This window comes from Mauremys mutica, chromosome 1 (assembly GCF_020497125.1).
Source record: "Mauremys mutica isolate MM-2020 ecotype Southern chromosome 1, ASM2049712v1, whole genome shotgun sequence".
In the NCBI taxonomy this organism is placed as follows: Eukaryota; Metazoa; Chordata; order Testudines; family Geoemydidae; genus Mauremys; species Mauremys mutica.
Window position 1 is genome coordinate 282,800,073 of NC_059072.1, and position 24,516 is coordinate 282,824,588.

A 24,516-nucleotide genomic window follows, 5' to 3' on the forward strand; every position below is an offset into this window, starting at 1 on the left:
TTCTTTTTTTTTAATTAACTCCTATCGAAACCCAGGGTGGACAGACAGCTGGTTCACTTTTCTCAGTCAGGCACAATGAACTCAATAAATAGCACAATGCACATACCAGGTCTCATTAGTATCCTTCTTATTTGGAGGGGATTTTTCTCACACTCAGATTAGGTGGAACCAAGGCACAGAATCCGATTCTAAGTCTGCCTGGTAGGAGGAGGGATGCTTTCAATTGATCTCTGATTCTTCCCCACCCCTGCCTCCCACCCCCACACTCTCCCATATAAGCAATACTGATACTCTGAGTATACTGTCTCTGATGCTTCACACACTCTCTCACACACAGTGATACGCCCTGCACATACCGTCTCTAATATATCAGACCTAACCGTTACAGGACTCCTTTCTTGAGACAGCATGGAGGGACTAGTGCTGTTTGAGATTAAGCTGTACTCACGGTGGTGTTTAGGAAACAAACAAGTCTGGGCTCCACTATAGCAGTGGTCTTCCACTTTTTTGTTTTAAAAAAATCAGGACTGCAGTTATGCTGAGACGAGGAAGTTCCACAGAAACATTTGAGTAAAATCTATGGTAAGTAAATCAGATATTTGGTTTGGGGATTAAGACTCTGAAAATTAATTTGGATCCAAGGACCTGGAACAGTGTTTTTCAATCTTAGAAACACAAATATTAATCAGAAAAGTATTCATTCTCTGTATTACACCCACCAGTCCCAGTGAAAGTATGAAACGCTGTTGTGGGTCTATATGACTCCACTTTACATTTAAGGTGTGAGGGGCTCAAGGACATATTGTTGCAGACAATTTGAAACTGTATCTTAGTTTTTCTGGACAGAGGTTTGTGTCAGAATAAATATGTCTTAATGTAAACAGTGGGTAACTGATCTTTATTTCAGGTAACGTAGGTGAGCCTAGGGATTTTTCAGAGATGCAGAAGATATAGTCACTGCCCAACCCATGAATTGACTGTTCAAGTCAGGTTTCATGGAATCATGATTTAGCAGTATCACATGCTTTTAGATTCACATAGATTAATAGGAATGAAGGCAAGAAGGGATCATTGTGATCATCTAGTCCAGGGGTCGGCAATCTCTGGCACACAGCTTGCCAGGGTAAGCACCCTGGCGGGCCGGGCCAGTTTGTTTATCTGCTGCATGGGCAGGTTCAGCCGATCGTGGCTCCCACTGGCCACGGTTCACCATCCCAGGCCAATGGGGGAGGCGGGAAGCCACAGCCAGCACCAGGGGCGGCTCCAGGACCAGCGCAGCAAGCGCGTGCCTGGGGCGGCAAGCCGTGGGGGACGGCCTGCCGGTTGCTGTGAGGGTGGCAGGCAGGCAGCTTTTGATGGTGCACCTGTGAGAGGTCCACTCGTCCTGTGGCAATTTGGCGGCGGGGATGCCGATGGTGCGGCACCAGTGGACATTCCGCAGGCGCGCCACCGTAAGCCGCTTGCCTGCCGTGTTTGGGGCAGCAAAAAACAGAGCTGCCCCAGGTCAGCACATCCCTCGCCCATGCCACTTCCCGCCTCCCCCGTTGGCCTGGGATGGCGAACCGCAGCCAGTGGGAGCCACGATCGGCCGAATCTGCCGATGCAGCAGGTAAACGAACTGGCCTGGCCCACCAGGGCGCTTACCCTGGCAAGCCGCATGCCAGAGGTTGCCAACCCCTGATCTAGTCTGACCTTCTGTATAACACAGGTCATGGAACTTCCCCAAAATAATTCCTAGAGCAGATCTTTTAGAAAGACATCCAACTAGAGAGGAGCCAAACATACTGAATATAGGGTCTCAGATCCTCCCCCATAGGTTTGTGGCTGGGACAGTAGCTGTATCCTCACTGATGAGTGTAGACCACAGATCAGTTCCCTGCTATGTTCTTCAGTTGGCTTCTTTTAAGGTTTATTAAATTAAATGAAAATCAAAAAAGAGAAGAAAGGGTTAATCAACAATGTGTGAGCTGATTTAAACACAATTGCTTGTGTTGCACTATCACTAAGAACCAGCAGGATCTGCAATCAGCTGGCAGTTTCACACTTTATGCTAAAATCTCTCTTCTCATTATAATCTATGGATAAAATCACAAAATAGCTCACCTACCAGCTGTGAATTTAGGGCCCGACCCCTTACTTACATGAGTATTCCTTACAACTGCAAATATTACATATGCAAGCAGAGGGATTATTCACATGACTCAGGGCTGCAGGCTGGGACCCTAAAGGTGTTCTCTGATAACTTCTTTCACCTGAGAATTGTGTGATGAGAGCGGCCTGCAGTTTCCCATGAAACAGGATCAGCCAGGTTATAGGCTTCGATTTCTGAACCTGATCAATCGGAGTGGTGGGCAAGCACCTCTAAGGATTGGGCCATAAATCTGCCATAAGGTGGCACAGGGCACTGTGACTGCATCACTGGCTAGCTACTCAAATTAATTTTAATAGAACTTTTAAAAAATAATTTCAGCATAAACCACAATGTATGTGAGTGAGTGTAAATTAATAGAAAACTCTTTCAGGAATGAAAAATAAATGTAATCTGAGATCAATATTTATGAAGCTGTGATTAACTGACTGATGACCAAATGATTACAAACCTCTGTCTGAGACATCTACTCAAATGTATTAGCTTTGATGAAAAAAAAATTGAAAAAATACAAACTGGGTCAATGAAAGAGTGCATTCCTAATCAATTTTTAATAGCACTTAAAATTTTATGATTTTTTTAAACTTTCCTTTTAATAATTAATCCAAAAAATGAATCTAATTTAAACAAGGTGGTAGAAGGTGTTCTGTATCTGTTTGATGGTGTTCTTAATGAAGACATTCAATTAGGGTTGGCTTTTCATTATAAATCTGTTTGGTTAGATGAAACATTCTGATTGGCTGATAGACTTTTGAGACCTGCCAAATAAGTGAGGTGAACCACACAGCGCGGCACAACTGTCTTGTTAAGATTCTGTACTGCTAACTTCACCTTCCTGTAGCTCAGAAAAAATGCACATGTTCTTCCTAGCTTTTGCAGAAGTTTTTTTGAGTGTCATGGTGCTTTGTCTTGTTCCTCAGTAAATCCCAAGGACAGACCTTCAGCAGCTGAAAATTGTCAAAGCTTTATTGACTTCAGTGGAGCTCTGACAGTTTACACCAATTGAGGAGCTGTCCCTAAGAGTATGATTATTTCATGATAACCCTATGTTCTCTGGGCTGGATTCTGATGCTCATACAGTGAACAGCACCTTACTCCACCAATAGTCCAATAATGGTATTACTTACAGAGTAAGGCTCCAAACCTGCAATACACAAGCATGTGAGTAGTTTACTGAAGTCAAGTTAGTCTTTGTAGGATCAAGGCCTAAAGCATTATTCTGCATGAATAAAGGTATCACAAACTGGCCCTCTTCTGTGTTGTATTGCCTATTACACCACGAAAAACTATAAGCAAGATCATACTCTACCTGAAAAAGAAGAAAATAGGGGCAGATTTTGCCACCCTGACTCACACTGAGTATTACCTTATTCCATGATAGGGTGACCAGATAGCAAGGGTCAAAAATCAGGATGGGAGGGGAGGGCAAGAGGGTCCTGTTGAAGACAAAGTCCCTAATATTGGGACAGTCCTGATAAAATTGGGATGTCTGGTCACGCTATTCCATGAGTAGATCCATTTTCTTCAGTGGAACTATTTGCCTGTGAAATAATGGCAGAACCTGCTCCATCACTTGTAATTATTTCTGGAACTTCCTTTCCCCCAAATAAATAAGGATCTTACAACACTCCTTTTAATATAACATCTACATTCTAGGGCAGGCTTTGACACACACACAAAACCAAGTATGAATAAAGGGAACTGACTCCTTGCCCCTCCACTTGTAGGGCTAGATTGAGCTCTGACACCCATACATAGTCCCACTGACTTCACTCATACTCCTTTACCTTTTATTCCTCTTAAGATAAAATCTCATGTATAGCAAAAAAAATGAAAATACATCACAAGGACAGAGTCAAAATATCTAAAGACGGTCATAAAATGTAAACCAATTTGGATTCTTTTTTTTTCCTTTTCTTTTTCTTGCAGCACCGGGTGAAGCACACCAATACTTACACAGTGTTGCCAACCTCAAGCATTATAAACTCCTGAGTCAGGCCCCTCAAAATCATGACATGTTCTTATTGTGGTCAGATGTTTGCCGAGTGTGTTCTCTCTGTGTGCTGTACTGAGTCTGGTCAGATAGCTCATACAGCAGTATCTGATCAAACTGCCCAATAATCACAGACTCGGTTCATAGCGAAGGAACTTGATTAGGTTTATTGGTGACAAAGCATGGTATTGGTGCCTTGTACTTGCTACAAGTACACTCAACGCATGTGTGCCTGTGACAATGGACGCAGCTCAGTTAGTGGCGGGACTTTCCTCTATCCCCTCACGTGGCCAAAGACACTCCGTCTGAGATACCTCTTTAAATACTGATACAAACAAGTAACATATTGCCCCTCTGACATATCTAGGTGCCACCCATTGCCTTGTACCTGTTGGTTTAATAAAAACATCCCTATCCATCATGCTGTCATCTTGACCTTATCTTTAAGATGGTTCTGCATGTTCCTGTTATCTTTGGGGAATGTGCTAATATTGAGGTGTTCTGGTACCACCTTTTTGGAATGTGTTTGCATATGTATTCTTGTATGTAGCACTATTTAGGAATATGTGTTTCTGCAATATCAGCCCTGTTCTTGCCAGATTCTGTGAGCAGGGCCTGCCTCTTGCTCACAACTAAACTTTACTTTATAGCAGCAAAGCTTTGGCCCTTACTTTAGCCCAGGCCTCAGGCCTCATGCCAGACCTTTGATACAAGACCTTATGTCTCCGGCCCTCTTTCTACTATATTTATAAGATTTAAAATGTAATGCACTCATGGGTCTTTTTATTTGCCTGTTGGTGAGCCAACATTTAGAGTTCATATTTTCAAGCTTTTCTCCATAGTCATAAAGGCTAGAAATGTATTTTTTTTTTAAAGGAAGCTGATACTCACAGGTAATAACGTGATCCCAGGAGCTAGGTCTTTAAGAAAAACACCAAAGAGTGTGAAACCCTTGACCAAATCACAAGAGTTGGCAACACTAGATGACATGTTTATGAAGACAAAGACAAATTCTGAAGTCCTGACTTTGGGCTTTCTGCTCACCTGTGTACCCTCTTCCATGGACACAGGAAGTTCCACCTTCACAGACCTGGAAGAGGAGGGGACAGAAGGAATTGGGGCTGGGGAGACAGCTGGACTCCTCCCAATTCCCCCTGCCAAAAAAATTACCTGTGGAAGAGACTATCACAAATTACTAAATCATGCATGTCATGTTTATATAGCCCCAGGCTTTATCCCTCTGTGCTGCTTCCCCCATCTAGGGTGACCAGATAGCAAGTGTGAAAAATCGGGACGGGGTGGGGGGAGTAATAGGCACCTATGTAAGACAAAGCGCCAAATATCGGGCACTCAGTAACAGATTTAAAAGTAGCCATTCTTCAACAAAAAAAACTTCAAAAATAGACTTCAAAGAGAAGCTGCAGAGCTAGAATTCATTTGCAAACTTAACACCATCAATTTGGGCTTGAATAGGGACTGGCTAGCTCACTACAAAAGCAATTTTCTCTCTCTTGATACCTCCTCATCAATTATTGGGAGTGGACCACATCCACCCTGACTGAATTGGCCTTCAACATTGGTTCTCCATTTGTAAGATAACTCCCTTCTCTTCATGTGCCAATATATATTTATGCCTGTACCTGTAATTTTCACTCCAAGCATCTGAAGAAGTGGGTTTTTTAACCCATGAAAGCTTATGCCCTGATCTCTTATGAATCCACTTGAGATCTGCAGAGAATTTCCTACTTCTTCTGTGGGGGATAGGGTAGAGAACACGGACCCTCCCAATACCACCACCCATGGAAGAATTCCTGTGACTCCTCTGCACAAGAGCAAAGAGAATGGAACCCTACTTAATCAAGTCAAATTCTGTCTGAGGGCAACATTTGTTTGGTTTTAGTGAAGAGTAAAAATGGAACATGAGTTGCCCTATGGTTTCCTTGTAGTTCTCCCTCCCCTAAAATCTGTGTTCCTATTCCTCCTTCTCCATCTCAAACCACCCTAATATCTGCTAAAGATTAGCATGTTTGCATTATCACTTAGTATTAATGATTCATAGTATGAATATTTATCATGATAATTATTCTTATATACAAGCATGCCATTATTTCACTAATTTCTTATTGCACCTATCACAGTGGCTCAGGCACTTTCATTGCAATAAATAAAATAAAATAAAAATAAATTAAAACACAAACCAGAACCAAATAAAAACATTTAATCAAATGCTAGCTGAAATAGAGGCACCTGCCATCCTCCCCTGAAGAGATAATGTTATCAACTCACTTTTATCTGTTTAAAAGCTTGATTTTTATTGGAAAGATATTTCCTATGGGCAATGGAACACTGATAATTCTTAAATATCTAGTTTTGTGTAATGCAAAGCTTTTAAACAAAAATGTGGGACTTATAACTCAAAAAAAGCATGCACTAGTGCAGAGGTTGGCATCCTCTGGCACGCGGCTCACCAGGATAAGCACCCTGGCGGGCCTGGCCAGTTTGTTTACCTGCCGCATCAGCAGGTTCGGCGGACTGCGGCTCCCACTGGCTGCAGTTCGCCGTCCCAGGCCAATGGGGGTGGGAGGAAGTGGCGCGGGATGTGCTGGCCGCAGCTTCCCGCAGCCCCCATTGTCCTGGGACAGCGAACTGCAGCCAATGGGAGCCACGATCACCTGAACCTGCCGACGCGGCAGGTAAACAAACTGGCCCAACCCGCCAGGGTGCTTATCCTGGCGAGCCGCGTGCCAGAGGTTGCCAACCTCTGCACTAGCGGAAAGAACAGCAGTGTAGGAGCCTGAAATTGCTGAGGTCTAATCCTAGCCTTATCAGTGACTCACTCTGGCCTTGAGCAAGTCACAGAACCTCTGTGTGTCTCAATTTTCCCATCTGTAAAATGGGGTCAATAATCCCTCCCCACTTCACAGAGCTGTATCGAGGATAAATTATTTAATGATTCAGGTACTGACCAATGGTTATATTTTTAGTCAAGCTGGTTGAAACTTTACGCATGAAAAGTTTTTTTGTGTCTATGTGTGAAAAAAAATGGACTTTACTCAACATTTAAAGTTTTTGTGAAAAATTGCAGACTTGTGGAATGTTTTGGTTTTTGCAAAGAGTTCAACAACATTTTAATTGATGGTTTTATAAAAAAAATTATCAAAATCATTTTGAAAATTTTCATTTGCCAAAAACCTGGCTTTCAATTAAAAGATATAGTTTTTAGTAAATGAAAAATTTTGAGAGAGATTTTGATAATGTTTTTGAAAATTCCCATAACAATCTTGATAAAAGGTGTTGTGAAAAATCCATAAGAAACAAACAGATAATGGGTTCATTCTGAGCCTGGTGAAATGGAAACAACTTCAAAAACTTACATTATTTCATGAAATCACTTTCCCATCTTTTGACCAGCTATAAATTTTAGACTCTCCCCTGCCTGATTTTTAGAATGCCCCCTGACAATGCCGAATAATGCAGATGATGCTACAGAGGCTGGGTACAGCTCCTGTTGTCACTTTGTATCAAAATACTTTTCCTTCTATTCTCATATAAGGGGTTTAATCCTACATACCTGGCATACTCGAAACTCCCATTGACTTCAGTGAGAGGTTTAGGTACACAAGCTAAGCAGGATCTGGCCCAAACTACCGTTGCTTTCTCTGATGTATTCAGCACTTAGATGGGTCTACCACTCTGTGCCTAGTCAGGGCATATAAATTCATCTGGGAGGCACTTGTTAGAAGACTAGGACCCAATCTTGTTCCTATTGACGTCAATGGAAAAACTCACATTAACTACAGTGTTGCGGAACTCAACCCTATCTTTGAATACATTGAGCCTGATTCCTCACTCCCTGGCAGCGAATGTAGTCTCAGAGTGAAGCTGGATCACATGCTAACCTTCTACGACCATCTGAAGAAGGTAGCTGCTAAGAATGAAGACAAGGATCAGCCTGGTCCAGAAACTGGCAAGCACAAGCTGGGGAGCATGAGCAACATGTTATGGACATCAGTGATGGCCCTTGTGTACTCCGTAGCCAAGTACTGTGCTTTGGTATGGACCAGAAGTTGCCATACACGACTTGTTGATGTCCAACTGAACAGTGCAATTCAGAGCATCACTGGAACCGTCAAGTCAACCCCAACGCCTTGGCTTCTGGTGCTGTCGCACATTACTTCCCCATCCATTTGCTGCAATGCTGCAACCCTTCGGGAATTTCAGAGGATTCTGGAAAATGAACACATTCCCATCCACCAGGACCTTAATAATGTCCCTCACCACTGCTTGAAGTCACATAAGCCCTTTGGGATCCGCAGGTTTAACCTTTAACAATGCAGCTTCAACCCTGATGAAAGCCAAATGGAGTTTACAAGAAGTTACAAAAAAATCTCCTAAAAGATCTGACACAGAGATCCCTGGCTTCAATCACCCATGAAGCTCCTGGGCAACCCTAAACCACATCCATACAACTATGGCAGATACTTGCTGCACAAATGGAAAATTAAAGACTCCCCAGTGTGTGACTGTGGTCACCCAGAACATATAAGAACTCAATGCCTGATTCACAAATACAAAGGAAGCATCACAGCAATACACTCTGCTACTCCAGACGCAATTAACTGGCTTAACCATCTGAATGTAAAACTATAGCTGTTGCTCTACCTTTACATCAGCCATATGAGGAAGAGAATGTAGTCCAGGGATCGGAAACCTCTGACACTTGGCTCACCAGGCTAAGGCCCCTGGCGGGCCAACCTGCCGCATCTGCAAGTTCAGCTGATCACGGCTCCTACTAGCTGCGGTTTGCCACTCCAGGCCAATGGGGGCTGCAGGAAGTGGTGCGGGATGAGGGATGTGCTCTGCTTCCCGCCGCCCCAAAGGTTGCCAATTCCTGATGTAGTCATTTCTACCTGTGCACAGTAACAAATCAGCATCTTGCACCCATTTTGCACAGGTGGTGAGTAGTGGATAATCAGCCCTCTGTGTCTGGAAGCAAGGTTCTCTCATTCCAGGAGCCCTATCTTTCGAATTCACTCCCTTAGACTGTGACCCTAAGCAGCTTAGTATTTTAATAAGTGTTTCTGTTTTGATCCCTTTTTCAATTTTCTGAAATTTAAGTGTGTGGCTGCTACAGCAAGAAGCAGTCCAGAAAGTATTTTTAAAAAATTCTTGAAGAAAGGTGTGGCTGTTTAAGAGCTACAAATTCTACCAACAGAACGTGTCTATATCCCTTATCCTACTCAATTACCTAAATGTGAAAAGATTTAGTTGTCTCCACCTGAATGGCTGATCAGAATTTCTTGTTCTATCCTGGCTTTTCTTAGAGCTTTCAACAAAAGACCTTGGAGTCATGTCATAAATAATATTTTTGATATTTTTGGGCAATATGACAAAAAGGTTTCTGGGACTCCAACTGCATTTAATAAACTAAGTGATAAAGTTAACAAGTAAGGCCCCATTCCTGCAAGCTTATCCTTGCTTTTTGATACCCCTCTTTCTCCATTTCTTAGCTCTGGGTATATTAATGCCACTCTCCAAATTAGATGAACTTTCACAGTTCACCACCTAGAGTCTTCATGCTGGAGTATTTCAACAGCCATTCCAAACATTCCTAGAACTTTCCTTTTCTTTCCCATCAACCCTGTGCTCATTGACAAATCATTGACTCAACTCCCATTGACCCATGTTAACCAACTCATCTGGGCCTGGACCCTTTAAATTCTTGTTACCTCCTGCAATAGTGCTACATTTCTCATCTCCCCTTAGCAAAGGCAGATTGCTAACCCTCCAGCTTCCTTCTTCTTTTCACTCTCTCACACTACAGAATTAAATATTTTCCATGCCCCTGAAGAGTTGGTAACATCATTCCATACATTTCAACTAAATCTCAGGTACTATTAGATCACAAATAATTTTTAAAGTATTTGTTCACTATCTAAGCTTCCAACTACAGCAGAAATCTGCTAACCAAATAAGTTTAACCTCTGTGCGCAGAAAATGTATTCCTTTTAGAAGGTATTCAGAAAGAATAGCTTGCTTGTTTTAGGAGCTACTTTTGGTATAAAGACAAGATATTCATCTTAAAACTAACATGTTCCTTTAACAGATCAGTTTCCTCTTACATATACTTCTTGAAAATGGAGGAATTTTATTCCTTTGAAAGATTTACTGCATTATCGGGTATTTGTTTTAAAAGGTCGCACGTGTCAGCTGTAAGACATTTCTTTATATTTGATTTCACTTTCATGTGTTTTGTTCTTTGTGTCATCTGTTAACACTGTTTTGATTTAAAAAAATAAAAATAAAAATAAAAAGATACATAAAAGGGTTTCTTTGCCAGTCTGTGACTTTGTTTGGTGCATGGTAAATTCAGTAATTTAACATCTCTTATTTAGGCTGTTATATTTAAAGCTGGTTTAACTATAATAATAATCTTAGGTTTATATAGTCTGTGCTGTGATGATTATCAGAGTCTTTTCTCATTTTCTTCCAGGTCTTGGATGTTCATTTCAGGGATAGCAGCAGTGTATTCTCCTAGAAGACAGCAACCTGCCTAGTCTAGAAAACCAGACTTCCCAAAATCTAGAGAAAGTTTACATCTGGATCTAAATTTTATGGCTTGGGCCTATCCCTCTAGTAATGGGCCAAAACCAGAACCCAAATCCAAGCAACCCTACTTCTGGGGAAAGTTGAGATTTTGATCTGAACTTTGTGATGTAGGCTGTTTTCTCTTTTTTGCAGAGTTGCTCCTACAGTTTAATCTGGTAGGGAATCTGTAGTTTGGAGATTGTGGGCCACATCCTTGAATCCAGCTGTGCTGCACTTGGAGTAGAAATTGGTAGGGGAGGAATGTGGCTCTAAACCACCCTTCTGCTCCTCTGATCCAGAGGCTGGCGGGGGGATTATCTCATCTTAATTTACACCCTGAAGTATACTGGCATTAACAGTCCCATACATACCTTCAGATGCCATGGATCACAAGAAGCTCAAGCCACATTGCCAGCCCCACCTCAAAGCACACCTTTTATATTAGAGTAGGGACCACAAATGGATGGGTTAGAACCACCTGTGTTGACTTTGTGACACCTGGGGATTCCCTTTGGCCAGGAAAATTCCCAGTTAAAAAAGGTTTCTAGGAGATTTACACTGAGCATTGCAAATCAACCACGAATGGGGGTGGCAGGGGTATCAAAGATCTGGCCCTGTTCATTTTTCTAAGGTCTAGTCCTGCAGACACTTACTATTAGGCATAACAGTTTACTATTCTAAAGCCTGCTCTAGACACAGTTTTTGTATCAGCGTAACTATTTGAATTACAGGCAGGGGGTGATCTTTTTTTCAAAATAGCTATACCAGTACAAATTATAGTGTGGATGAAATTATAAAGGTGCCATATTCCAGTAGAATTTATTCCCCTTTCCCATATGGGAACAGCTATACCAGTATAAAACACCTTCACTTTAATAGCTATACTGGTGTAAAGCACCTGTATACTAACATAACTGTGCAGACATTATGGGTGAGGGGGAAGAGGGGCTGTACTGCTTTAACTAAATTTTTGTGTGTACATAAGCCCTAAATTATCCTAGTGATTATTCTTGGTGATGTTTATCAGATCAGATCCTTAGACTGTAAACCCTTCAGGGCAGGGATCATGTCTTCTTTTGTACCTTGTACAGAGCTGAGCACCCTCTGGGCAACTAATATTAATAACTAAATTAAAATAAAGAAAATAATAGTTGTTTATAATACTACTATACTAATAATAGTAATAATAATATATTAAATAATAATAGGGTGAAACGGGTCCTACACTACATTGCTATACCATTTTAAACCCAATTAATTGGCTATGATTTTCATTCTCCTTGATCTTAGTTGTTGCATCTTCTGAGAGTTATGGAAAGGTGGGGTAACTAACTTTTTCCAAAGGTTCCTTCTTCAACTCCCCTCAAGGAATATTAGAGACCAGACATTTTAGAGATAAATCCCCATACCACCACAGCGGAGTCCTGAGAGCTGGCCAGGAATGCGATTTATACTTGGGAGGGTAGAAGCCTCCCCACCTCACTGCCCTTTTGTGGGATTGGAAAGAAACTGCTGACTCGCTGAACATGTCTAATGCTCTGGCTTTCTATATAAGCCTGGGCCGGGGGGGGGGGGGGGGGCAAGATGCTGAGAGACTCCTGCGCAGGCAGACCCCACAAGGAACAACAGATGGAGGAGAAATGAATCCTCCCTAGAAGACAGTGAATGCTGCTGGTACATTAACAGGAGGGGACAGCCAGCAGTTTCATAGCCCAATAAACCAGCCCTTGTTTAAAGGTGCAGGCGGGGCAGGTTAACCTTCGGGACAGCAGCAGCATGCAGCTGTGTACGCGCTACACCCAGGAGGCCCAAGCCCCCTATTCCGCCTCTCGTCTCCTCCAGGGGAACATTTCAAAAGCGCGATTCCGGTTTCCCGTGTTGCGTTGCGGGTTGGACTCGCTGGCTTGCCGTACTCCGGGCTAGAGCGTGGGGGCCTGTCTTGCTGCTGGCTGGTGCCGCCGCCTGTGGAACTTCCGCGCTCGCGGGATTCGAAACGCCACAATGGCTCAGAACGTTCAGAATGTGACATTGTCTCTGACGCTGCCCATCACCTGCCACATTTGCCTGGGAAAGGTAATGGAGCTGCTGCCGCTGCTGCCGCTGGGCAAAGCGAGCGGGGGCAGGGGGAGCCGGCTTGCACCTCCTCCCCCGAATGTGCTCGGGGGCTGGGGCGGGGGATGTTCACCGCGAGGGGGGAGGTGCTGCTCTAAGGAGCCTGGCAACAAGTGCAGCCATGATCAGGGATTGGGCATGTGTCTGGATTTAGTGTTGTCCCTTTAAACAGGCTCCAGCTGCTAAAGTGGCGCCGGAGAGAGACGGAGGGAAAAAGTTGGGGATGGGTGGTTATGCCAAGGGGGGGGGAGACCGACCCACCCACGCTGTGTGGTGTTTGCCGAGCCGGGATCGTGACTAGTGGCGTTTTGTTGCTAGCAATTTTTATTGCCACCTTTCGGATTATGGGAAACGTGCGCTGCGCTTGTTAAAAGAAATATTTCCAGCGCTGCGAGTTAACAGAGAGAGTGAGAGGGGAAATGGCCCTTTGGATGAGTATCTGGCTCCCCGACACGGTTTATCCCTCCCCCTGAATGTGGAGAAAAAGGCTTTTTCTTGCGTGTCTGTTGAGGTATTAGCACGCTTTAGAGTGGCGAGTAATGTGTTCTTTAAGGCTGGGAACTGCATGTTAAAGAATGACTGGAACAAACGTTTTCAGGTGCTGGATGTGGAACAGAGTAGATCAAACAATGTGGAGCCAAATTCTAGTCCATGCAGCTGAAAAATGTTCCATTTTCCTAATTGAAGTTCTCTTGGGCCAGAATCTCTTTCCTTGACCTTCAAGATTGGGGAGGGTTACTGCTGAAAGTTGGCATATTTCTTCAAGAACTCATTTTCATGACTGATTGCTTTCCAAATTCACTTTTTCTACTTCTTCTCCACCCCAAAATAAATAAGACTTCATGAAGAGAGACTACCACTAGGAAATAAATAGTTTTTGTGCTCAGAACTCTGATGCTTGTTGGTTAGTGTGTGTGTGCGGGGGGTCCCCTTTTCTAAATGACAATGATGTTTTTGCAAGGTGTCAGGAGGAGGAGGAGATGTCTGACACACAAAGTAGGTACAGCATAGAGCAGCCGTGTTCTTGAGCCGCATGCAGCTCTTTTACAGTTAAAGTGTGGCTCATGGAGACCCCCTCCCCATTCTCTGCCTAGCAGCCAGGGGTGGGGGGAGCTTCAAACTTCTGCCCTGTGGTGAGATGTGGGACTAGGTGCTTCTGCCCTGCAGGGAAGGGAGCCTAAAGAGAGGTAGAGGGGTGTGTGTGTGTGTGTGTCACACACACCTTGGTGCAGGTGTGTCTGAAAATTATTGTATACAGCTCGGAGAGTCAGTAAGTTTGGACACTCCTGGCATAGGGGATGCCCATACTCCAACTGCTCACACTTGTTAAGTGTCTCAATTCTGATCTGGAGGGAGAAGAGAGTAGTTCATTCAGTATCTATGCTAGCTATTCATTTCTTGCTTTTTCTGCTGAGATTCAATAAGGTCTTGCTTCTGATTCTGTGGATACCTGCTTGCAATTAACTGGAGGAGACCATAAACAAATTTGTAGGCTGTGGTACAGAATGGCTTTTCTCCAAAATCTGTGCTTTATTCTTTAGAACAGTGGTTCTTAAACTTTTTTTTTCCCATGGACCACTTGAAAATTGCTGAGAGTTTCGGAGGACCACTTAATGATCTTTCCAAATATTGTTTGTACCATTAGCTAACTATTGTAAAGCACTTTGAATAAAAGTGCTATATTAAAAAAAAACTTAATTTTTTTGTTCTACAGATAAAAGCACACAAGTCATATTTTAATATCGATAGTCTTACCTTTCTCATGTGACAGATTTGCCCTCTCTTCCCTGCCGTGGCAGCCCCCGAGCTGGGGCTGGGAAGGGGGAGGGTCTTTCCCTCTCTCCCCTTCCACAGCAGCCCCCGAGCTGGAGCTGGGAAGGAGGGGAGGGAGGTCTCTCACCTGCCACAGAGCTGAGGCTGGGAAGGAGGGCTGTCTCTCCCTGGCAGCTGCAGCCCTGGAGCTGGGGAAAGTTGCCTCTTTCTCTGGCCACCACAGCCCCGCATATCCCAAATTCCCCCCACTTCCTCTTCTCACCCCACTGCTCCTTCCCACCTACCGCTTATACTCTTTCCCCGACCCCCCCCCCCACCACTTCACATGTATGTCTTCTCCAGGGTCCAGGCACCTAATTAGTGGAGACATGCCTGTGTGGCTCCACTAATTAGGTGGATGGCCCTTCATTCTCTTGTGTGCGGCCGCCCAGGCGCTCACCTTAGAGGGAACTATCCGCGGACCACCTGAATGGAGCTCGCAGACCACTGGTGGTCCATGGACCACAGTGTGAAAACCTTTTGCTTTAGAATCTTTCCACAATATGTTAAGTTCAGTACATCTTACATCAAGATAAATGTGTTGACATTATAAATGGACCTGGTAGTAACTCCTGTGGTGGAGGATGTTCAATTGTTTGTAACTTTACCAAACTTTAGCCCTTCTGGGTGAAATTTTCCATACTAAATGTTGGCTCTTAGCTGATTTTTTTTTTTTTTGGAAAACTTTTCAACAAAACACGTTCAGAACCAAGAACAAGATTAAGGGGAAAATATGTTCTTTTGCTAATGTAGTATAAATTCTTACAGTTGTTTTTTGTTGAAAAGTTCTTGTGCCTGCATGCTTTTGAGCACGTGTTTGAAATTTGGCAGGGGAGTCACCCTGGAGTCAGAGAGGTGCCTTTTGCTGTCCCATGAAAATTGTGCAGGGTTTGGATGGTATGTGATAAATAAGACATGGAGCCACACATTCAGTGGTGAAGGTAAAAAGAAATACTGAATGAATAGCTACTCATTAACTGAACACCATCCGTTCTGTGCACTGAGTGAGGCAGAAGTCCTGTGGGGAATAAATAGCGTGTGACCAAGTAATTAAAGATTGAATCATATATATGCACAGGGGGTGGGGTAAGAAATGAATTAAAATTGTACAAGTGACTTTAATTCTGGAATTTCGTAAATTTTGAATACCTGACATTGCAACCTTAATATTGTTTTAATCTGAATGTTATAGTATATTTAAGTGTTTTTTTATTTTATTTTAACTGAGAGCTCTCTGGGTCATGGGCTGTCTCTTTGTTCTGTGTTTGTACAGTGCCTAGTACAATGGGGTCTTTGGACTAAGGCTCTGAAGTGCTACAGTTATACTGTGTATTGATGGTTCTTGAATGTATTGCCAGCTGCCCTACTTCAGCTCTTGAAGACTTCATCCTGTTTTCTTAACCACCCTTCTTAAAGAATACTGTGCATTATTCCTTCCGTTTTATTTCTTCTGTATTGACAAGGCATCCAGAACATGGTTTCCATTTTTATTATCTGAAGGGTTGACAGCTTACTTGGGCTCAATCCTGTACTCATTGAAGTCTCTAATAAGTTTGCCCTGAACTTCTGAAGATATGACCAATGGCCTCAGTACATTTGCTACTCAGCTAATTTTTTGTTCATAAATAAATAACTAAATAAATGTTCAAACACATTGTTGCTGTAAGAAAGCAGAGTGTTAAACAAACCTTAATTAAGCAACTGCTTAACTGATTAGCCATACGTGTTTCTTAGGGTTCTTTTTAATTTTGATTGCTTAACTAAAGAAAAGAACTCAAGTTGCATTTAGCTTTGTAGAGTTTTGTTAAATATTCTTAACAGCAACTAATAGTATAGGATATAAGAAAACAAAAAATTGTATTGGAATGTGACTGTCATCAAAAGCTAGAAAATTGGCGGATATAACCATTCACATTTTCAAGATCAAATCACAATAGAAAATAACACTTGTACTCAATCACTAGCTTGAGACGATGACTTTATTTAGATTTTTTGATTGAATTCCTCAGATTGGAGCCTCACTTGTGCCAATTGGTTATCAACTCTGGTGTTGCTAACACAAGAGGGGAATGCTGGGGGGACGATCCAAAGCTAAAGCACAAGGCAATTTGGTCAGTTGCTTTCATGCCATTTCACCAAGATCTCCTTCCCGATGGCTCTATGGTGGTCAACCATTCTAACCTACTTTCCCACAAATTATATTAGCCCCAGAATGTGACTAATCCTCCTAACTGTATAGCACAGAGGTCTCAAACTCAAATGACCACGAGGGCCACATGAGGACTAGTTAATTGGCCCGAGGGCCGCATTACTGACACACACCCCTTCGCTGCCCCCGGCCCTGCCCCCACTCCACCCCTTTCATGAGGCCCCTCCCCTGCCTCCATTCCGACCCCTTCCCCGAAGTACCCACCCCAACTCCACTCCCTCCCTGACCCCAGAGGGTGCAGGAGGGGTGTGGCGGAGGCTCAAGGCAGGGAGTGCAGGAGGTGTGCAGGGTGAAGCAGGGGGCTCAGGGCAGGGAGTCGGGCTGTAGGGTGCAGGAGGGAATGCGGGGTGTGGCAATGGGTTGGGGTTCAGGCAGGGGGCTCAGGATGCAGAAGGTGTGGGAAGCAGCAGGGGGTTGGGGTGTGGGGTTCAGGCAGGGGGCTCAGGGCGGGGGGTTGGGGTTCAGGCAGGGGGCTCAGGGCAAGGAGTTGGGGTGCAGCAGGGGGTTGGGGTTCAGGCAGGGGACTCAAGGCAGGGAGTTGGGGTGCAGGGGGCTCAGGACAGGGGGTTGGGGTGCAGAAGGGGTGTGGGATGCAGCAGGGGGCTCAGGGCAGGGGGTTGGGAGGCGGGGTGCAGGAGGGCTCCGTACCTAGAGCAGCTCCGGGGTGGCCCCAGCAAGCAGCTGGAACCATGTCCCTGCGGCCCCTGGGGGAGGAGGGACGCAGGGCTCCATGTGCTGTTTGCTGCTCCTCCAGGTACCTCCCCCGAAGCTCCCATTGGCCGCGGTTTCCCATTCCAGGCCAATGGAAGCTGCTGGGGGGGGGCGGTGCCTGGAATCAGGGCAATACACGGAGCCCTGTGCTCTCCCCCACCCCCCCCCAGCCGCAGGGATGTGATGTCAGCCGCTTCAGGGAGTGGCGCAGGGCTTGAGGGGGGCAATCTACTGTGGTTTGCCCACCCCTAGCCTGGAGGTAGGCCGGGGGGGCATGGGGCGCTTGGTGGGCCACAGGAAATAGCCCCACGGGCCATGTGTTTGAGACCCCTGGTCTAGCATATATTCCTACATTTATGACAGACTGTATAGACTGCGTGCAGTTCAAAAGGCTTGTACGCTTGATCTGTATTCATGTCTGTATGAAACAATTAACTAGGGTAGACACTTGTACTGCAGTGTTCTGCAATCTCAGTTAACAAACTTGTTCAGTTTCAAAGCTACTGTAGGACAATCTTGATTGGAACTTGTTGCAAAACAAGGACACACACCGTAACTTGGTGACAACCTTTAAAGTACATACGCAAACATGTATACTTCCTACTAATTAGATATCCAGTTTCAGGAAGTGGTCAGTTGATTTGGGTCGTAATCCAAGGGAAAATCTGTGGGCCGCTTATCACCAGATCTTTTCTCCAACGTCAGCAGCTTTCAGCTCAGTTATTGTTCACAGCGGAAGTTAATGCTGCAAATGCAGGTGAAGCAAAGGACAGACACAACTATAGTCTTCCTCGCATACTAGCGGGTAACCCAAATTGCTGGAAAATAGACAGAGACAGTTAAAGGTACATATCCAGCATAGTTACTTGATGTCACCAGAAGACTCCCAGGTGGCCAGCCCAGGATCTCAGTCGTCTCCCTTCCAGGTGTCTTCAGCTTTTGGGAAGCAGTATGCTGCAGGAGATGGCCATTTTCTCCCATTTCTGCTGGGTGTTTCAGCTTGGTTCCTCTTCTTGGAGATGCTGGTGTAGATCAATCAGATGTTGATCCAGGCCTCTGGACATTTTGAATCTTCGGCAACCAAAATGAGAGGTATCCTCTCTCCCTGTATAGTCATCACCTTTTGAGGTCTTGCAGCTAGGACTGGAATTTTCCAGTCTCTTTGTCCAGCACACCTTCTCACACCAGCTTGTGTAAGACAAGTTAGGCCATAGCTGTTGCTACAACCATCTTGGGACATACTGTGAACACCAGCTAAATTGCTTCAGTCAGCAACTTACCTCTGTAAATTGCTTTCCATGGGCCCCTCTGCCTGCTGAGCATCGTTTGGCCACCTTTGCAGTTATGCTGGCTCAAGTTGCAGTTTCTACATCAGAGTTCTGCTAGCTGCTAAAATGTTCAGTTTAAAGTTCATATAGTTATACAAAGAGCCTCTATATTCTTTGCTCTCGTAATTTGTTTTAGCAGTCCATTGCATAATGCAAAATCATGGCAGAACAGCTGTATAGCTTTTCCATTTCTGTTCTTGTTTTAACAACAATGATGGGGCCTCTTTTATATGAATGAGTTGACACTGTGCATTATTAATCAAACAGTTGCCTTTCTGGTTATTCCACTCTGTGATCAAGTGTCCTTATAAACACAATTTTTGGTTTCAGTTCCTTTTTATTTGCTCCCTCTTTCAGCACAGGTATATTTCACTAACTTGGTAGTTTAAGCATGCTTGAGTGCAGACATTAGCCCTACTTGTTCACTTTGTCACTAAGCTTAGAAATCAGTATGATTTCTCCCTAATAGGATTGCTTATGAGATAAACCCTGTCCTTAAAGATTACAATATTTTGCCCAAACCTGTATCACTTATAGTCGACTTCCCTTTATGTGTGTAACTTTTTTAAATCAGAATATTAGAGTCCATCAAGTTCCCTGTTTTTCAATACTGCATCTGGAAACATCATGTATTTTAATGTTTCGTATTCATGTTTTGTTCATTTAAAGACAGGGGAAAAAATTCCCTCCCCCCCTTGTCTCACCAGTTGTTCTTGTGAAAAGCTGCAGCAACTCTAAGTTTCCTCAAGCTATCTGAAGAAATCATGCCTGTTAGATCTGGAGTTTTTTGTCTGATCCCTCTGTCCTGTCTCTTCTAAACAGCCCTGTTGCCTGCAAAATTCATAACGGTGACTCAGACTTTGGGGCCTTAATTGCTACACTGGTTTCAAAGTGACATGAATGTGCACAGGATTAGAAACTTCCAGTTAGCTGTGCAAAAAGCCTGTCTAATAAGGTAATTAACAGACATTTTGCATGAAAGAATAGTACAGTGTTTCTCAAACTGGGGTCGCCGCTTGTGTAGGGAAAGCCCCTGGTGGGCCAGGCTGGTTTGTTTATCTGCCCTGTCCGCAGGTCCGGCCGATCGCGGCTCCCACTGGATGCAGTTCACCGCTCCAGGCCAATGGGAGCTGCAGGAAGCGGCGTGGGCTGAGGGTCTTACTGGCCGCCGCTTCCAGCAGTCCCCATTGGCCTGGAGAGGCGAACCATGGCCAGTGGGAGCCGCAGTCGGCCGGACCTGCGGACATGGCAGGTAAACAAACTGGCCTGGTCCGCCAGGGGCTTTCCCTACACAAGCGGCCTCCCCAGTTTGAGAAACACTGTACTATTCTTTCATGCAAAATGTCTGTTAATTACCTTATTAGACAGGCTTTTTGCACAGCTAACTGGAAGTTTCTAATCCTGTGCACATTCATGTCACTTTGAAACCAGTGTAGCAATTAAGGCCCCAAAGTCACCTCTCTCTCTCTCTCTCTCAATCCTACCCAGATAAGCTACATTTAAAAAAACAAAAATTATTGAACAGATTGAGGAACTGGACCTCTGCCCAATGAGGTTTAAGCCACACGTTGTATTTGAATTATACATTTTAGCAATGCCAAATAGTGTTACACAAAAAATGTTTTTGGATAACAGATCTTGATATTGTAATAGAGCTTTTATTGTTGCACATATCACTTTGTTTCAATATCAAAGTACTTCTAAAAAAACCCTGAAATGAAAGCACAGTTAAATCAGGAGCACAGTGCCCTAGACGGTACTAAAATGTAACTTGATGTTTTGTTTAAGATACTGTGATCTGAATGTTGACTCTAAGTGTGCTCCCACTTCAGGATTTTGATATCTTGAGGTCTTGAAATGAATCTTGCTTGTGTGTGTGTGCATGTATAATATTTTTTTATTATTGTGCTTTACTGTTTTTAGTTTTCAGTCTTTGATAGCTGTGCAACCATTCTAAGGCTGCTTCTGATGAGAAGGAATAGAGGTGTATTAACAGGAGTGTTGTATCTAAGACACAGGAGGTAATTGTCCCACTCTACTTGGCACTGGTGAGGCCTCAGCTGGAGTACTGTGTCCAGTTCTGGGCACCACACTTTAGGAGAGATGTGGATAAATTAGAGAGTCCAGATGAGAGCAACAAAAAATGGCTTAGATTAGAACATCTGACCTATGAGGAAAGTTTAATTAAAAAAAAACCCAACTGGGCATATGTAGTGTTGAGAAAAGAAGGTTGAGGGGGGAACCTGTTAAATCTTCAAATATGTTAAGAGCTGTTATAAAGAAGGTACTGATCAATTGTTCTCCTTGACCACTGGAGATAGGACAAGAAGTAATGGGCTTAATATGCAGGAAAGAAAATTTTAGGTTAGATATTAGGAAAAACTTTCTAACTGTAAGGGTAGTTAAGATCTGGAATAGGCTTCCAGGTTGGGGAATCCCCATTATAGGAGGTTTTTAAGAACAGGTTGGACAAACACCTGTCAGGGTTTGTCTAGGCCAGGGGTCGGCAACCTTTCAGAAGTGGTGTGTCAAGTCTTCATTTATTCACTCTAATTTAAGGTTTCGCGTGCCAGTAATACATTTTAACGTTTTTAGAAGGTCTTTTTCTATAAGTCTATAATATATAACTAAACTATTGTATGTAAAGTACATAAGGTTTTAAAAATGTTTAAGAAGCTTCATTTAAAATTAATTAAAATGCAGAGCCCTCTGGACCAGTGGCCAGGACCCAGGCAGCGTGATTCCCACTGAAAGTCAGCTTGTGTGCCGCCTTCGGCATGCATGCCATAGGTTGCCTACCCCTGGTCTAGGCTTATTTGGTCCTGCCTCAGTGCAGAGCGCTGGAGATGATGTCCTCTCGCACTCCTTGCCAGACCTATGTTCTGTGATTCTATGAAAACAAAAAAAGAAGCTACTCTTCTGGCTAATTGGTGGGGAAAATAAGGTAAGACTGTTCGTAAAGAGATGTACTAAGCAACCAGAGTACTTTTAAAATTAAGATTCATGATTTTAGAACTTTTATTGTAACCAAGGATTCATAGGGCTGGTTTAAATAAAATCTGGAACCAAAATAACTAAATTAGTTTTAAGACACAAGGTGGGTTAGGCGATATCTTTCATTGGACCAGCTTCTTTTGGTGAAAAAGGCAGGCTCTCAAGCTCCACAGAGCTCTTCTTCAGTCCTGGGCTAATAAATTGGTCCAGTGAAAAATATTACTGTCTAATATCCTGGGACCGACAACACTGCAAACAATGGGATACATCAGTTTAACATTTCTTTGGTGCAAGTTTGTGTATGGATACTTCAATCACATAATTCAGCTTAAAATAATTTAATTGAATAATGAAAATAAATTAAGTTTAAATGGCAGAAGACCCTCTTAATCTGAAATCAGTGTCTACATTTTAAAGGTGTGAATTAAAATAATTTGATTATTTGAATTCCACTTTGTTCATAGACAGGTCATTAGGTTTTCAGGAGTGTCATTTTGGAAGTTCTTAAAACAATATTAATCCTGTAATACAACAGGGACATGTGAGGTGAATTGGTGGATGGACTGACAGTATTGGGGCTTGATTCTATTCCATCTGTGTCCATTGTTTTCAGTTTGTGTAGGATTGAATTTATAGGTATGATTACTACAAAACACATCCAGTCTGGCTTTCAAATAAATTACTGGCTATCCTCTTTTTATTTTCTCTTCCTTTTCTTTTCATTCTCCCCTCTCCCACATTTCCATCTGTGTTATGACTTCCTTCTTAATGCAGCCAAGGAAAACATTGTGACAATTAACAGTTTTATTTAAAAAGGTACCATGTTTCTTGTTTTGTTTGAACTTTGGTTTTAATTATTTCCTACCTGAGGCATTTTAGTACCTAAAGCAATATCTAGTGTTATTTGTCTATTTCCAAAGTAGATATTTTGGATGGAGATAGAGGGTGATTTTATTTTGGTTTTTTTTGTGTTTTTACTGTTACGTGAGTTGAAAGTCATCTTAGAAGCATAGGAATCAGAGCTGGGTTTAAGAGATTTGAGAGCATGAATTAATTTTCTGAAATATAGCCTCACTTTCTGTAACAGGTAAATATTGTAGTGAAGTGCAGAATCTTCCTTGCATAGTTGGTTTTGAATCCTGATGCCTGTTTGTTTCCAAACAGAATTTAAATTAATCAGAGAGAGAATGTGAAATATTGTTTTTTAGTAATATTTTCTAAACATTTATTACTGTAAACCTGGTACTTTGTTGCCTTGGATGGGAAAACATAAAAATCTTGTTGAACTCGATGCATTTGTGATCCAAGAATTTAAGTGATTTTTTTTTACGTAAATGTTCATGTTGCATAAGCTTTCAGTTAGCCACCCTGTGCTATTTTGCAGTGTATTGCACACCAGTATCACACCTTTAGAAAGAGTAATGGGTTAGTGATCCCTGGACCCACTAGTTGAAATCCCAGATGGGTAGATTTAGCTCCTCATTCTTCCAAACAGACTGTGCAGGTGAGACCTTAATCCTAGATACTTCAGTGGCAGTTCTTGCAAGAACATGGGTTTGACTTGTGCCAAAAACCTTTCCTATTCCCTCAGTGTGTGAATCCGTTGTTGCTTGTCTCTAGGTGATCCTTGACCTAGACGTGGCTGCATTTCAGTAGGGCTATCTGCATATTAGTTTATGAAGTTCTTTGGGAGTCACTTTGCATGAAAGATATCATACGATGTACATGAAATATGCCCTTTGGATTTAACAGTAAAAATGGATCAAATATCTCCTGAATGACAGTAGTAATATATAATAGACTAAAACCAAATAAACTGAAAGTAACTTTAAAATATTTTACAATCTCTTTTTTTGAAAAAGGTCCGCCATCCGGTCATCTGTGTCAACAACCACGTGTTCTGCTCCATTTGTATTGATGTGTGGTTGAAGAACAATAGTCAGTGTCCGGCTTGCAGGATCCCTATCACCCCTGACAATCCCTGCAAGGAGATTATAGGTAAGGGCCTGTTAGCCACTGAAATAATGTTCCAGTATTTGCTCACAGATGAGACTCTTCCTTGGTGAAAACATGCCCTAATGTTTTCCCTATTGTTTCTTAGGCACGTTTGGAATAATCATTTATAGATATGGGCCAACACATTTTAAAACACAATGACTAAACGGGTGATCTGACTCTTCATTGTGCTTCAGTGGGCTTCAATAACTGTCTTTGAAAGTGTTGGCCAGAGACTGTAATTGTTGCATGTGGACAGAGCCATTGTACATCCTGCCTATGTATTGTGACCCCACCCCCAACCCAAGGAGGAATGCCAACTAGTTCCATACAGAGGCTGACTAGACACTTTTTTTTTTTCCCCTGAAAAATTCTCCTGAAGTTGAGTGTGAGTTGCAAAATTTGAAGGAAGGACCTGCACTTCCCTGAGTTTGGTAACATTCTCATCTGGGTTTTTTGTTGAGACTCATCTCTACATGTTTAAATATTTAACAAGTGTACTTAATAAATAAAGTAGGCTTGATTACTAACCCTCTCTCAAAATGAGCCATCTTTCTAGGTAATTGTAGGTTTGATTTCCCCTTCCCCAGTGGAATCTAGCGGTACAGTTTTCTTTAAAACAAAA

The 24,516-nt window shown here is 43.0% G+C and overlaps 1 protein-coding gene across 1 annotated transcript in view; it reads left to right on the plus strand.

Moving 5' to 3' along the window:
- The first annotated feature begins 12,562 nt into the window (after window positions 1–12,562).
- The window catches only part of OBI1 (ORC ubiquitin ligase 1), a 31,252-nt gene continuing 19,298 nt past the window's right edge, over window positions 12,563–24,516 (plus strand). The window contains exons 1-2 of the mRNA XM_045011209.1: window positions 12,563–12,803; window positions 23,759–23,894. Of these exons, the coding sequence (XP_044867144.1) occupies window positions 12,732–12,803; window positions 23,759–23,894 (208 nt within the window). The 5' untranslated portion in view covers window positions 12,563–12,731. The remainder of the gene's footprint in view (window positions 12,804–23,758; window positions 23,895–24,516) is intronic.